The sequence below is a fragment of the Populus euphratica genome, unplaced genomic scaffold, assembly GCF_000495115.2.
Source record: "Populus euphratica unplaced genomic scaffold, PopEup_1.0 scaffold236.1, whole genome shotgun sequence".
In the NCBI taxonomy this organism is placed as follows: Eukaryota; Viridiplantae; Streptophyta; class Magnoliopsida; order Malpighiales; family Salicaceae; genus Populus; species Populus euphratica.
In genome coordinates, this window is record NW_011500115.1 from 212,822 (window position 1) to 227,951 (window position 15,130).

At 32.4% G+C, this 15,130-nt stretch overlaps 3 protein-coding genes across 5 annotated transcripts; 1 reads left to right on the plus strand and 2 right to left on the minus strand.

The window, feature by feature from the left end:
• Nucleotides 1–2,189: 2,189 nt before the first annotated feature.
• Nucleotides 2,190–3,728, minus strand: LOC105109912 (NEP1-interacting protein-like 1). Of its 2 annotated transcripts, XM_011004780.1 has the most exons (5): nucleotides 3,316–3,728; nucleotides 2,968–3,146; nucleotides 2,712–2,876; nucleotides 2,449–2,623; nucleotides 2,190–2,231 (listed from the first exon to the last, which is right to left on the minus strand). In XM_011004780.1, the coding sequence occupies exons 1-4, from the start codon at nucleotides 3,485–3,487 to the stop codon at nucleotides 2,471–2,473; spliced, it is 669 nt and encodes a 222-aa protein (XP_011003082.1). In that variant the 5' UTR covers nucleotides 3,488–3,728; the 3' UTR covers nucleotides 2,190–2,231; nucleotides 2,449–2,470. The 2 variants fall into 2 exon arrangements, with proteins under 2 accessions (XP_011003082.1, XP_011003081.1); XM_011004779.1 differs by lacking the exon at nucleotides 2,190–2,231 and having other exon boundaries at nucleotides 2,343–2,623.
• A 2,458-nt stretch (nucleotides 3,729–6,186) lies between these two features.
• On the minus strand, nucleotides 6,187–8,629 carry LOC105109913 (NEP1-interacting protein 1-like). The gene is made up of 4 exons (XM_011004781.1): nucleotides 8,342–8,629; nucleotides 7,644–7,822; nucleotides 7,439–7,522; nucleotides 6,187–6,453 (listed from the first exon to the last, which is right to left on the minus strand). The coding sequence occupies exons 1-4, from the start codon at nucleotides 8,496–8,498 to the stop codon at nucleotides 6,409–6,411; spliced, it is 465 nt and encodes a 154-aa protein (XP_011003083.1). The 5' UTR covers nucleotides 8,499–8,629; the 3' UTR covers nucleotides 6,187–6,408.
• A 2,450-nt stretch (nucleotides 8,630–11,079) lies between these two features.
• LOC105109914 (calcium-dependent protein kinase 29-like) lies at nucleotides 11,080–14,932 on the plus strand. 2 transcript variants are annotated; one of them, XM_011004783.1, is made up of 8 exons: nucleotides 11,080–12,064; nucleotides 12,672–12,815; nucleotides 13,046–13,198; nucleotides 13,418–13,533; nucleotides 13,779–13,946; nucleotides 14,080–14,207; nucleotides 14,527–14,626; nucleotides 14,712–14,932. In XM_011004783.1, exons 1-8 carry the CDS (start codon nucleotides 11,356–11,358, stop codon nucleotides 14,763–14,765), a joined length of 1,572 nt encoding a protein of 523 aa, XP_011003085.1. In that variant the 5' UTR covers nucleotides 11,080–11,355; the 3' UTR covers nucleotides 14,766–14,932. The 2 variants fall into 2 exon arrangements, with proteins under 2 accessions (XP_011003085.1, XP_011003084.1); XM_011004782.1 differs by having other exon boundaries at nucleotides 11,081–12,064; nucleotides 14,080–14,210; nucleotides 14,530–14,626.
• Nucleotides 14,933–15,130: the final 198 nt, after the last annotated feature.

The window sequence follows — 15,130 nt, forward strand, 5'->3', positions numbered from 1 at the left end:
AAAAGCTAATTGAGAGCTCTTTGAATAAAATATGGGAATTAGAGAGTTGAAAGAGTGAGATCCAGAGTTGTGAAAGACAAGAAATGAACCTAGAGCTCATTAACAAGATGTGAGAGTACATGAAGTGGGGGGAAAAGGAAGGTGGGGCGGCTGGAAAGAGAGAAAAGGTAAAGGGATGAGGGCTGAAAAGGTAGGGTTGAGATATTTAGGTTTAGAATGTTTTTTTTTATACCTTTCTTTTAGATTTAATTAAACTGGTTTGATTTGATCCGGTTCAATCAGTTTAAGCTTTTTTAAACTGGAATTGAACTGGACCGGGTGAACTTTTTTTATTTTTTAATCGGTTTATTCTGTTTTTTTTATCGGTTCGGTTTTTCAGTTATTATTTTCGGTTTAATCGGTTGGTTGCTTTTTTTAAACACCCCTACTCCAAACCATGAGTTTGAAAGTGAAGTCTCTATATATAGCAAGTAAACATTCCGATTAATCTCATAAGTAGTGTACCACTCATAGATGAAGCAGCTATTCGGTTTAAGGGGCTTAAAGGCAGCCTTTACCTGATTGTTTAGAATCATATATTTTGTTTTCCTGTAATTATATTATCGATATCCAGTGTCATTGCAAATATGACCGGAATGTTTCTTTCCTTTAAGTTTTGTGAAAGGATAATTGGGGAGCTGACTTCCTAGCTAAAATGAGGTCTTCTAGTGACATCCCTAAATAGGTATAGATCTTTCTCATCCGTAAAGCATTTCTAGTACCCTTTTGAGTGAGGCTGTTGGCATCTCCTTCATTTACCTGATTGTTAGAATTAGATGTTTCTTCCTCTTGTAACATCATTATTGATATCCACTGTCATTGCAAATGTGACTGGAATGTTTCTTTCCTTTACGTTTTGCGATAGGATAATTGGGGAGCTGACTTCCTAGCTAAGATGAGGTCTTCTAGTGACATCCCTAAACAGGTATAGATCTTTCTCATCCGTAAAGCATTTTTGGTACCCTTTTGAGTGAGACTGTTGGCGTCTCCTTCATTTACCTGATTGTTAGAATCAGATGTTTCTTCCTCTTGTAACATCATTATTGATATCCACTGTCATTGCAAATGTGACTGGAATGTTTCTTTCCAATCATTGCAAATGTGACTGGAATGCTTCTTTCCTTTACGTTTTGCGACAGGATAATTGGGGAACTGACTTCCTAGCTAAGATGAGGTCTTCTAGTGACATCCCTAAACAGGTATAGATCTTTCTCATCCGTAAAGCATTTTTGGTACCCTTTTGAGTGAGGCTGTTGGCGTCTCCTTCATTTACCTGATTGTTAGAATCAAATGTTTTTTCCTCTTGTAACATCATTATTGATATCCACTGTCATTGCAAATGTGACTGGAATGTTTCTTTCCATCACGTTTTGCGACAGGATAATCGGGGAGCTAAATTCCTAGCTAAGACGGGGTCTTTTAATGACATCCCTCTATAAGTCTGGATCTTTCTCATCCACAAGGAATTTCTGGTACCCTCTTGAGTGATGATGCTACTGGCGTCTTCTTCATTTGCCTGATTGTTAGAATTAGATGTTTCTTTTTCCTGTAACATGTTTATTGATATCCAGTGTCATTGCAAACATGACTGGAATGTTTTTTTCCATTACGTTTTACGACAGGATAATCGGGGAGCTGACTTCCTAGCTAAGATGGGGTCTTCTAGTGACGTCTCTTTACAGGTCTGGATCTTTCTCATTCGCAAGGCATTTCTGGTACCCTTTCGAGTGATGCTGCTGGCGTCTCCTTCATTTACTTGATTGTTAGAATCATATGTTTCTTCCTCCTGTAACGTCATTATTGATATACAGTGTCATTGCAAACGTGAGTGGAATGTTGCTTTCCATCACATTTTGCGACAAGATAATCGAGGAGCTGACTTCCTAGTTAAGATGGGTGTTTTAATGACATCCCTCTACAGGTCTGGATCTTTCTCATCCATAAGACATTTATGGTACCCTCTTGAGTGATGCTGTTGGCATCTCCTTCCTTGGGCAGTAACTATGTTTGTTAGTTATTTTGCACTAAAAATAAATAAACAATACCCACACTCTATGCTTCTCGTGCTTAGGTATGGTTAAGAGAGAGAGAAAATAATGAACAACCCACCCAGTTGGCAGATGATTTGTTTACAAATAAATATAAATCATGTATATATAAACAATCCAATATTAATTGGAGTGTGGGGAAAAATATGTTAAAAATAAGTTATGTTGCTTATATTTTTGAGTTTATCGGCAATAAATATAGAAGACCTATTCTATAGGAGTTCAATCCATGTTTTAAGTAGTGGATATTTTATTGTTATTATATTACTATTTTTTTATTACTGTACAACCTATTTAAAGACTCGCTGTTTATTTATTCAATACATTGAGAGTATTTTATCTTCTATTTTTTTTTAACAAAATGGAGTGAACAATTTTTGTTCTTAAGTAGCACAATCCACATTCTCCACCAAAAATGGTATTCTCCTGCACAATGGGCAAGAACTGTGTCCAATAAACCACTGACCAATGCAATGTGGATGAAATGTGTGGCGGCACCCCGGCAAGCTGCAAACCATTTCCCCCAGTTGGAAGTCCTGTCAATCAGCGAACAAGATAAGTGTTGAACACAATTATTATTCGAATTGGGGAGATTAATTTTTTTAAAACAGCAAAGCCACTAACCTGTAGGCAGATTGGACAGGAAGGTCCACTCCATGAGGTACCCACAAAGTTTTTGTTTGCAAGTCTCTTATTTTGAATTTTCAGCATCGATAATCCATTGCTGCAAACTGTGGTTGAACTAAGCCTTTCTATTCTTTCATTCAAGATGTTTGAACCTGTTTGAATCTAAAGTTGAAAGGCAAGGTCAGGGCATAATTAATTCAAATTTTCGATCCCTGAAGTGATTAGCGTAGTGAGGAGCAATCAGGGAACTTACGATATGAATGAAGGTGTCAATTGCCCAATCATCAGAATCCCAGAGAACGAATGATTTTCTAAAAATTTCAATGGAAAGTATGCACCCCATGATGGCTCCAACTGCGGCTCCATGAAGTAAGCTGCTTTTAGACTTTAGGCCCACAACTGCACCAGCATAGGCTCCCAATGTTGTGCCAGCTATAAATAGAGAGAGAGCTCGATGTGTGATAAAAAAGAAAATAATAATATAAAGAAGTGATTGAAGGGGAAGAGATGGGATGATGGTTCTCGTGGCTTACTAGAACGATTGAAGCCCGATATTTGAGAAAAATAAACAGAAAATGACCACAGAAAGTTTGGCACTAACCTACTGCAAACACGAACGTCAAGATCGCACAGAATAGCTTGCACGCAATTGCATAAACCTTGGCAGAAACCCAAGACGCTAAAGAAAAAGCAGAGCAAGATGATGGGCAGTTGTATACGATCTTCATGAGCTTATGTCTAGCGATCAAACCAGTAACAAGGCCACTGGACATCTCCTTTTGATGGGAAAAAATCTATAGTAGTTCAGAGGGAGAAATTGCTTGCATAGTATACAGAAACAAACATGCAATTTTGATGGAGGGTTAACGTAACAGAGGCAGCCTATATGACTAACTTATCCGCCGCCATCTAAGTCAACATTGACGTGCGTCAATGCTACACTCGTGTCCGGGTCATTCCATTAATTAAAGACTTCCTCCCTTCCGGATCGAAGTCTTCTTCCGCCACACACGTTCAAAAGTCGTTAACTAACAAAATGTTTACTAAGTTTCTTTCTCGTGGTTTAAGTTATTTTTTTTTTTTTTTATTTAGAAAAATATTAAAATAATATTTATTTTTATTTAGAAATATATTAAAATAATATTATTTTATTTTTTAAAAATTATTTTTATTATTTGTGTTTTAAAATAATATGAAAATATTAATTTAAAATAAAAAATAATTTTTTTAATTTTTTTTTTTAAATATCTTTCAAATACGAAAATAAACAGGCTATCTTGATATTGTCTATGCGCATTTCTTAAAGGTGTTTCATGTTTTTTTTCTCACTGTTTGGGCAGCTCTTCTCAATCAATGGACATTATTGAGCCGGGAAAATACTGGGCTGTTTAGGAAAGGAGTTAAAGTGTGCATGCACCCAGCTTGAGGAGTGCATGAACACAGCTTCAGTTTTTCTATACTTCCTAAAGAAAGAAAAGAAAACATTGGAAATGATTGCTGATTTGTTTAAAATTTAATTATTCGAATGCATGCTTTGCAAATTTGCAATCCATGAATCGCCGTGATCATATTAGGGTTGCAAAACTTTCCATACTCGACGTGTAAATATCATACATTTTTTTTCTTCTTTTTAACAAAGTAAAGATTGTTCACATGCGCAATTAAATTCTTTTAAGATTATTGTTTTTTTTTACTATGAATTCTCAAAACATAAAATATACATATAAAGTTTTTATCGATGTAAAATAAACTAGAAGGTGTAAATTGAAATAATTATTTTAAAACAATTTATTATATATGTTTTAACGTAAGCAAAATGATTGTACGTAGTATTGTCTCATGAACTTACATAATCTTTTATTCTAATAACATAGATATTAAATAAACAATTATATGTTATTTTTTATATATAAAAAGTAGAAGAATATAAAAAAAAAAAGTTTGTGAAAGGGGAGATTTTGTAAAAGAGCTCCATCATGATAAATTTTGCCACAATTGCCTCCACCCATATAGACAGACGTCACTGTGTGACATGATTTTATTTAAAAGCATACTACGATGCAATTGGAGGGGCCAGCAAGGATATTTCGTTCCAGATCATTCAAGTTAGGTGAGCCATTGGATGGGCCAGCAGGGATATAACGTACGGCCGTTGTAATTGACAAAAAGAATTATTATTTCTTGGATTGCATGGAGGCCTCACAGCTTTTAAATTCTACCCTTTCTAAGGTTCCAGCAGAAAACCCTATATATATATTTTAAAATTTTTATGGACTAATTCCTAACGGGTCATTTTCTTAATAAAATATGCTAGTTTTTGAAAATATGAAAAGGCCGGATTGGATAAAAAATTGATTCAGTTCAATTGATTTTTTTAATAAGAAGACCAGCAAAGAGAGAAGCCATGCACGCACGTTCGTAAACCTCAAAAAGTATAAATCTTGGAGGCTCTATTTGATTTTCTCTTCAGGGCCATGGTTCTATTGTGTGACACACACATGCATCTAAAATATTTGGAATTCTTTATGGTGCTCTGTATTTTTTTTTAAGTTTTTTTTTCTATTTACAATTGTATCTTTAATTAGATGAAATTAATATTGAAATTATGGTAGAACTGCAAAATTAAAAGAAATAGAGCGAAACTGTAAAACACATTAAAAAATAAGTTTGATATGAAGTTTTTGCCAATATTTATACTAATTTACAAATTTATTTTATTTGTTTTTAGATTTTTGGATGAGATGGAGACTCAAAGAAAAACAATGGTAGATAAAAAGTGAATGGTTGTAATGATTCTAATCATAAAAGTTAAAATATTCCATTAAACTAGGAGAATTGGATGGTATTGATTATTGATATTCAAATTACTTGAAAACGGATACTAGAGCTTGGGAAAATCTGGGTGTCGAGTTGATTTTTAATTGATTTTTGATAACTTTAAAGGAATAAGAGGGTTAATTGAGTTGTGTATATTATTTTTCATGTGTTTTTAAATAAAAATTATTTGAAAATTAAATTGTTTGACCTAAAAATTTAAAAGAGAGTTTCTACTTAGTTTTCAGCTATTTAGATAGCTAGAAACTAAATAAACGAACGTTGTGTTATTTGTCTGAATAGAAAACATATAATCCTTGAATATAAATTTTCTTTTCAAAATCTAATTAATATTTGGTACAACCTTACAATTCAAATAATATTATTCAATTCAAAAGTTTCTTCCACAATTTTTACCTTATTTCATATTCATATACACTCATAGATCGGATGCACCTAAGTTCTGGATGCCAATGTTTATATATCCTTTTCTAATTCATCGTATAATCATTTTTTAAGACAAGTCTTCATAGTCTAATCTTAAGATGGTGTCCATTACATCATTACTAGCTTATAAAAGATTTTTGTATGTATAGAATTACACGGACATTCTTATACTATCTTTTATATATATATATAATTCTTCGAAAAAGGAATGTAAATTGTGGTTCAACGCCACCAAAGTGATGGTACGCACAACTTGATCATATAATGCTTGTCTTTTGCATCAAAACAAAATAGAAAACTAAAAGCCTGAAAATAATAGAATATTAATAAATTACAGACCATAAAAGTATCCATTAATTATTTATGATCTCTTATTAAATAAATAATATTTGAAAACTTCTTTTAGGGAAGTGCATGGACACCTTGTTATATATCATATCAGCTTGTAGGTTGCATCGACGAGGATGACAATATCAACCTGTGAAGCAATTACCTCACGTATTAGCATTAATTTGTTGAAATAATAACTAAGATTGATTATGTAAGCTAATTCATTCTTCCACACATTAACCGCTAGTGAGTTACAACAATAAAACCTTTAGGTATTTTCCAGTGGATTTGAAATTTTAGAAATGATTTGGTTTTCGAGGATAAGAAACCGAATTGGAATAAGTTGTTTGATCCTGTTCTTCTTTGACTTGCTTATGATTGAAGACTAGAAATGGAAACACAATGTCCAAGTATCTTTTATTTAATCTTCGCATCGTGTATGGTTTTCATTCATGCTTTTCTTACATTTTGTCTTAGTGTAGGAAGGACAATATCCCTGTATTCCTTTTCATCCAAAGTGTAAAGCCAACACTTAATCAAATTAAGTAAAATTGATGGAAAACAAAAATAAGTGGAGTTGTTGATATAATTGGAGGTGAGTTGTTGATATAATTGATAGAGTTGTTAGCATAATTGATGGAGTATGAGTAGAGATGAGTTGTTGGCATAATTTATGGCATAAGTAGTGCCATGATTTATGGCCTTTATCCCCCCTACTCTTGCCTATAAATAAGCAATGCTTCCAAACTTATTTGGCACACCAAGATAGAGAGAAGAAGAGGAAAGTGAAGAGAGAGCAATCTCATAAAATTATAAGGTATTTGTGAGAGAGTAAGTGATGTATTTTCTCCTAGTAGTGGATAGATTCTTAGTTGTTTTCCTATTATTTGAGAGAATTTGTAATTCTCACATTACTTAGTAAAATCTTTCTATATTTTCCAGTGGACGTAGCCTAATTGGATGAACCATGTAAATTCTTGTGTGTTTTATTTTTTATTTTATCTTATTACTCACTTTTTATCTTGTCGGGTTTGCATATTAATATCCTACTAAGTATCATTGCCTTAATAGTATTCTGGCATGCTAATAAAGCTCTCAATTATCATATGAAAAAAGAAGAGGCAAATCCATACCTCACTCTCTTCTTCATCTATTTTGGTTGGATTGAATCGTTGAGGATGGTATCTTCCACTCATGATATATGCAACTGAGTCAAGCTTTGGAGAAGATAAACTTATATGTGTTAATTGTTATAAAAACTAATAATTACAGCATTAATAACCAAACAATATAGCGATAATTAATGACACTAATGCCTATCGATGCCATGACACTTACCAAAGAAAAGAAGCATGCGATTACTGTATCATTAGAATCCCACGTAGCAAGTAATATTTCAAGGATCTTTTTGGATAAAATGACCCCATTTGCCGCTCCAGTTATGGCTCCATGGAGAAATCCCTTCTCCGTTTTCAGGCCAGCAAAAGCTCCTATCAGGACTCCCAATATTGCACCCACTGTATGACCAAATGAAATATTCAAAAATAATATAAATTATATTTTAGAGTTTCATTTAAAAAATTTAGTCTTTAGTTTTTAGATTGACATTTGTTTTTACACAATACCCAAATTTGATATAGGGTTTCTACAAAATTGATAGTTATTTGTTTTCATAGAAAAGTAATCGCTTATAATTTGCCTGTAGTGTTTTTTTTTCTCGAGATTGTACTACTACAAGGCGAAGAATGACCTCCTAGGTTTTACTAATTAACCATGCGTCATCGTTTGGTATCAATCGTGGTTGGACTGAGCAAAGTAGTGGATCCAGACTTCAAGCTGGTTTTATTTTAAAAAAAATCCTGAACAGACAAATTTTGTAATTTATTTTTTTAAATAAAAACCGAAAATCAAACCGAAAAGGTTACAGAGCAGGACGTTATCGCTCCACATGAACAAGTAACACCTGAAGAATATCAGATCGAAACAAGTCAATATATAGTTCGAGAAAAAGGCACATAAATGTTACATGCACTCACCTTCTGCAGATAAGAGAGTCAGAATTGCACAGGTCAGCTTGGCAATTATAGTGGACAGCATAGAGATGCATGGCTCCCTCAAACTCACAGAAGAAACAATCGATGCAAGAGAAGAACGGGGAGTTGGAGGAGGAGGAGGACAAGCGCAGACCTTCATGTGTGGAGCGAAACAATGCTACAGTGTTTCGTTTCAAGGCTGGAGCAAAATGTCAACAGTAAGGAGTAATAAGATGATGGAGAGCTCACGAACGAGAAACGAAAGCACATAAATGCCGAGAAAAGACTCGTGGTAGATAGAGCTGGCAGGGCTGCTATCACATCAACGGGAAGAATTTCCCAGGTCAATGGTTCACATATAACAAAATAAAATTAATGGCTACCCTAATGTTGTCCCGGTCAGCATGTCAAAGTTTCATTATAGATTTCAAATCTTTAAACACCTTAAATTTTAAGCGATAGCCATAAATGGCAATCCTTCAAAAGATTAATGCTTATGAGTCACAACCACTCCTGTGGCAATATACTATTATATGTCAAATGAGTGATCGAGAGGAGTAATTTTTATTTTTATATGTATTTTACTTGAAAAATTATTAAATTAATATTTTTTTATAATTTTAATGTGTTAATATTAAAAATAAAAAATCTAAAAAGAAAATTATTTTAATATATATTTTTTAAAAAAATACCTTTAAAAAAATTATATATCACAATATCAAATACAAACTGAAAATTTTCTTTTTAAGAGTTAAGGCCAATATTACTTTGTTCATCATTAGTTTCTAGTGGAAAACAAATATGTTGATTATGAAATTCAAATAATTATTAATTTAGTTAATGTGATAAATTTTAATAAATATGAATTACTAATAATAAATCAATTTAATTTCTTCGTAATCCATTTTTTTGCAGCTAATATTATCTTTATGTTAACACTATCTGGCCACGATAACAACCAGAAAACAAGCACAAAACCAAAATTATAAAAGCAAATTCCCAGGTTCTGCTATAGGAAGTCCCATACATTATCATGGTGTGAACGTAGCCTTTTCTATTATTGCATGGGATTTGTTTCTCCATCATTATGGTTTTATTTAAAAAAATTATTTTTATATCAATATATAAAAAAATTTAAAAATATAAAATAATAACATTTTTAAATAAAAAATTAAATTTTTTAAAAATTAAAATAATAACAATTTTAAATAAAAAATTAAATTTTTTAAAAAACATGAATTTAATAATTTTTTAAAATATCGCTGTCCAGCTTTTATACAAAGACCAAGACTATTTTTTAAAGGGTCTTCCTTTCAAACTTCTAAATGAATAAAATAGAAATTTGATGCGCGTGATACACGCTATACATAAATTTAATATTAACCAAGGGTTGACGGGTGTACGCAATGACTTTGCCTTGTCATTATTTAATTTAAAATCGCCCGGGCAAACTTTATAATTTCATAAAAGCGGTGGGTTCTTTTAAGATACTAATAATTGATTAAGGCCTTCTTTGAAAACCCCACAACAATTTCTAACCGGAACTGTCTCTTTCTCCTATCGTTTGTACTTCCCCAATCTTAACGACAACAATTGTGGTTGTACATTTAATTATTTACAATTTGATTACGTAAAGGAATTGAAAATCGCGCTCATTGGTCCTTACATGTGATTAATTTCAAACCTTTCATATTTCAATCATGGTTATAACTTATCATAAAATGGATGAGTTAAAACGTGCTTGAAATTACAGTTTTTGATGTTTTCTAAAATAATATTTTTTATTTAAAAATATATTAAAATAATATATATTTTTTATTTTTAAAAAATTATTTTTAAATTTAATATATTAAAATGATATAAAAACATTAAAAATTATTAATTTAAAATAAAAAATAAAAAATAAATTTTTTATTTTTTTTTTATTTTTTTTAAAATAAAAATAAATAGAATGTTAATTTATATTTATTCTAAAATAAATATGTTTTTTTAAATGATATTTTTAAGACAAAAAAATTTAAAAAATCTTAAATCTAACCAGTTAAATTTTACATAAATTCAATCAAATGAACTCTCAACTTATTTAGAAATAAATTCAATTTAAATATGTGGTATTTTTTAAAAGTATTTTTTATATCAAAATGATTTTTTTAAATGTATTTTTAATTTTAATATCAACATATAAAAATTATTGAAAACATATAAAAATATTAATTTAATTTTTTTTAAAAGTAAATCATCATTACAAACATTAAGAAAAAAAAGGTTTTAAATCAAGCTTCAAATTAACCATCAGGCCAGGGACTTGAGACGTATGATTTCAACCAAGGAAAGTAAGACTAAATCAAGCTTCAAATTAACCATGAGGGCAGGAGCGTGAAACGCAGGATTTCAACGAAGGAAAGTAAAATTGAGAATCTCTCATGTTGAAGGGCTACAGAACTCAGAAGGCCCATTTCAGAATTTAATGAGTTGGGCTTTGTTGAGATCTAAAGACTATGCTTTTGTTGTTCTTTAGGAAGCCCAGCGCTGCATGCTATGGGCTTCACAGTCCAGTACCGTTTAGAGCTTAATTAACCCACATTGTTGCTGTCATGAAGCAAATTGTGGCGGTGGGCTGGTGCGAAATTTCCTTACTTCACACGTCAAGGCGATAACAATGCACTGAAACGACCACAGGAAAAGAAACGCGTCGATTACCCTACCGTCTAAACTATGCTAAAAGCTATTGCTTCGAAGCACGAAGAAAGCCCTCTCCTTTGTCCTCACTCAACAGAGCGAAGCAAAGTAGATGCGTCCTCGAGCAAAAATGTAAGAGAGAAAGAAAGAATGATACCCAAGACTCCACATCGGGCAAAAGCAACGCACCCGAAAAAGTAAGCAACAGAATTTTCTTAGCCAAAACCTCAATATCTTCCACAACCTACATGTTCTTGTTATAAATCAGAACCCACCAAAAAATTTAAAAACCTGAAACAATCTTACTCTCGTTTGATCAGTTACTGCTCACCAATCCAATGGGAAAGTGTTTCTCTAGGTCTTGTTCTCATGATATCCCTATTTCCTCTTCCTCGGACGAGGTCTACTACCAACCAGCACCACCTAAAAGACCAGCTCAAGAACGTTGGAACAAACCGCTACAACCACCAACATCAACAACACCTTCTTCGAAAACATTTGGGACTTCTCAAACTATTGTTACTTCATCCTCAAATATTGGTCCCATTCTTTGTAAACCATATGTTGAAATAACCACAATTTACGATCTTGATAATGAATTGGGTAGAGGTCATTTTGGTATAACTTATCTTTGTACAGAGAAGACATCGGGAAGGATGTATGCATGCAAGTCTATCTCAAGAAGTAAACTTGTAAAGAAAAAGGATATCGAGGATGTTAGAAGAGAGATTTTAATACTACAGCACTTAACAGGACAACCTAATATTGTTGAATTTAAGGGTGCTTACGAGGATAAACAAAATCTGCATTTGATCATGGAGTTATGCTCTGGCGGGGAGCTTTTCGATCGGATTATAGCTAAAGGGAGTTACTCGGAGAGTGAAGCTGCTACAATTATTAGGCAGATTATGAATGTGGTTCATGCCTGTCATTTTATGGGGGTTATGCATAGAGATTTGAAGCCTGAGAATTTCTTGCTTGCAAGTAAAGATCCAAATGCTCCAATTAAAGCTACTGATTTTGGACTATCTGTCTTCATTGAAGAAGGTTGGCCATTTCTTTTATTTATTTATTTTTGCAAATTGAGTTCTCTTTACCTCTTAATTTTTCGGGTGACTTCTAGCATGACGTTTTTTCTTTTTTTATAAGTAGATACAATTCTGAAACTTGTGGTATTTAATTTAACAACGAGATCTTACCAAGTCATCATTTATTGCAAGAAAATGATGAAATTTAAAAGCTTATTTTTCCTTCAAATAGTTTCCCTTGAAACTAAATTTTAAAGTTTACCTAGTCAGGTGTTACTAAATTTAAATCAACCTTTAAATCAAATTGAAATAAAACATAGCTAAGATAGGGTTTTGAGTTAGTGATTTACTGAGTGACTCGTTATGTTCGACCAAGTTTACGTTAAGGTAAACTTACATAATTTTAGAGCACCAAAGATATGCAATCTAGATACATTAGCTAACAATGATCTTTTTTTTAGTTTATTTATTTGCTTTGTGACATTGCAAATGGTCATCGTTTCTTGCAAGAAAATGATGAAATTAAAAACATACAAAATCTTCTTTGCTATAGAAATCTCATCGCATATTACTTGTTAAGATTCATCATCATTTATTTACTTAATTTTTCATAACTAATTTTCCAGGAAAAGTATATAATGACCTTGTTGGAAGTGCTTACTATATTGCTCCAGAGGTGTTGAAACGAAGTTATGGGAAAGAGATTGATGTCTGGAGTGCTGGGATCATTCTGTATATTCTTCTAAGTGGGGTGCCTCCTTTCTGGGCTGGTATGCTCTTCGTTACTCTACTAATTGAGCTATATAGCATGATGTAGCCACACCCCTCACTTTAAACTTAGTTATCTACTCCTTGAGAAACAAAAAGTGTGCCCCAATCTGTTTTTCAGGAAATAACTTGTGGATCACGCATTCTTAAACCATGATTTTTTTTGTGTTGAGATATTCTTAAAGTGCAATGTTTTTCTAACTGACGTGTGGATGAACACATTTTGTAATAGAGGCTGAGAAGGACATAAATGAAGCAATATTAAATGGCAATCTTGACTTCCAGCGCAAGCCATGGCCTCAGATTTCACCTTCTGCAAAAGATCTCATCGAGAAAATGTTAACGAGAGACCCCAAGAGTAGGATCACCGCTGCCCAAGCACTCGGTTAGTGTATAATTATCCATGATTTGATCAATCAATCCTCGCTCTCATTCTATATATTAGGTATCCTTTTTTGAGGCAGCTAATATCTTCAAGCCCCCAATATCGTTCTTCAACTAGTTGATCCTAAAACAAATTATGGAGTTTTTATTCATTAACAAACTATAATGTCATAAAATTATGTGGTTTATTGATATTATTCACACCATACACTTGAATCAGAACATCCATGGATGAAGGCGGGTGGTGAAGCATCTAACAAGCCTATTGATAGTGTTGTCCTGATACGGATGAAACAGTTCAGAGCAATGAACAAGTTGAAGAAGCTCGCACTAAAAGTATGTTTTAACACCTTCATTTTCTGACCGATCAAAGCCACATAAATGTTCACATTTTAAGAATCCCCCGTGTTTTAAATCACTCTTTATCAATGTTAAAGCATGTGAAGGAATAATTTTAGCTGTTAGAATGATGCCACTATTTAGATTTGGGATCACCAACAAGAGCTATCATTTTTATTTGTTTTTTATTCCTTTCATATCCTTACCATTGCTTTCTTGAACTACAATTTAATTGATTGAAGGTCATAGCTGAGAACCTTTCAGAGGAAGAAATCAAGGGATTAAGACAGATGTTCAACAACATGGACACTGATAGAAGTGGTACTATAACATATGAAGAACTCAAATCTGGACTGTCAAGGCTAGGATCTAAGCTTACTGAAGTAGAAATAAAGCAGTTGATGGATGGTGTAAGAACTACACTTCAACTATGCTCTTTTTATCATTTCTTATGTTGCTTTCCCTTTTGCTCCTTCAAAATCCATTTTAACTAGCAAGCATTGCAGCAAGATTCACGTTGATAAGACCATTTTTTTGTGTTAGGCTGATGTTGACAATAGTGGTACTATTGATTATGTTGAATTCATTACGGCTACCATGCATCGGCATAGACTTGAGAAGGAAGAGAACTTGTATAAGGCCTTCCAATACTTTGACAAGGATAATAATGGGTTAGTTGCCTCTTCTATTCTCTGTAATTTTTAAGATTGTGTTGGTTAGCATCCCAAGATATAAAAGACACGTAAAGAAGATAACATAAAATAAATATGTAAAATGAGTTTTTGTCTTTTCAAAGCATAAAAGACATGGACTGTATCTCAATTGTTTTCATTTCTTCTATTCCGAAGCAATAATCAAAATGTTATCTAAATTTTATCATAATTGGTAAGGTTACTAGTTCTCCTGAGATAAATCTAGTGTACAATATTTCTTGACTCCTAACCAAAATGTTCGTAGCACTATTGAACTTGAGCTGCTCAATTTTCACAGATATATCACTAGAGATGAGTTAAGACAAGCCATGTCTCAATATGGAATGGGGGATGAGGCTACAATAGATGAAGTGATAAAAGATGTTGATACTGATAAAGTAAAAATCTTTTCTTTTGACCTTTTTATTACTATATGTTGATGCTTTCTTGAAACTGATTTAGAGATGGAGACATATTATGCAGGATGGAAATATCAACTACGAGGAATTTGCAACCATGATGAGAAAGGGATCCTAAGATTCTAAAGTCAATTTAAGATAAAAATATTATTGTATATAACATGCTTGTAAATAAGCCTACTGTTATTTAGAAATCCTTTGCTAGAAAATTATTGGTGCTCAAGTTTTAAATAAGTCTATAGTTTTTTATGTTAATAATAATTAATAAAAAATTTCGCCCTGTATCCATCAAGCAAATTGCAAACATAATTATTAAAAATATCCTAATCTACTTCAAATCATGATCTCAAGTATAATGATTTCCTTTCAAACCTTTTTTTATTTGTTATATATATTTTTTATATATCTATCTATTTTTTTTGTTACAAAAAAATGATTTATATTCGAGATTAAACAATATATTTTTTAAGCACAAACATATTT

What these genes read in the sequence shown, in the direction of transcription:
- LOC105109912 (XM_011004780.1), bottom strand. Translation starts at nt 3,487, where the DNA reads ATGTCCAGTGGCCTTGTTACTGGTTTGATCGCTAGACATAAGCTCATG. An exon ending in TTGACACCTTCATTCATATC is followed by an intron (nt 2,877 to 2,967) that starts GTAAGTTCCCTG and finishes TTTCAACTTTAG; the next exon opens with ATTCAAACAGGTTCAAACAT. An exon ending in CCTGTCCAATCTGCCTACAG is followed by an intron (nt 2,624 to 2,711) that starts GTTAGTGGCTTT and finishes GCTGATTGACAG; the next exon opens with GACTTCCAACTGGGGGAAAT.
- LOC105109913 (XM_011004781.1), bottom strand. Translation starts at nt 8,498, where the DNA reads ATGAAGGTCTGCGCTTGTCCTCCTCCTCCTCCAACTCCCCGTTCTTCT. An exon ending in GACTCTCTTATCTGCAGAAG is followed by an intron (nt 7,823 to 8,341) that starts GTGAGTGCATGT and finishes TTGGTCATACAG; the next exon opens with TGGGTGCAATATTGGGAGTC. An exon ending in TCGCATGCTTCTTTTCTTTG is followed by an intron (nt 7,523 to 7,643) that starts GTAAGTGTCATG and finishes TCTTCTCCAAAG; the next exon opens with CTTGACTCAGTTGCATATAT.
- LOC105109914 (XM_011004783.1), top strand. Translation starts at nt 11,356, where the DNA reads ATGGGAAAGTGTTTCTCTAGGTCTTGTTCTCATGATATCCCTATTTCC. An exon ending in ATCTGTCTTCATTGAAGAAG is followed by an intron (nt 12,065 to 12,671) that starts GTTGGCCATTTC and finishes CTAATTTTCCAG; the next exon opens with GAAAAGTATATAATGACCTT. An exon ending in TGAAGAAGCTCGCACTAAAA is followed by an intron (nt 13,534 to 13,778) that starts GTATGTTTTAAC and finishes AATTGATTGAAG; the next exon opens with GTCATAGCTGAGAACCTTTC.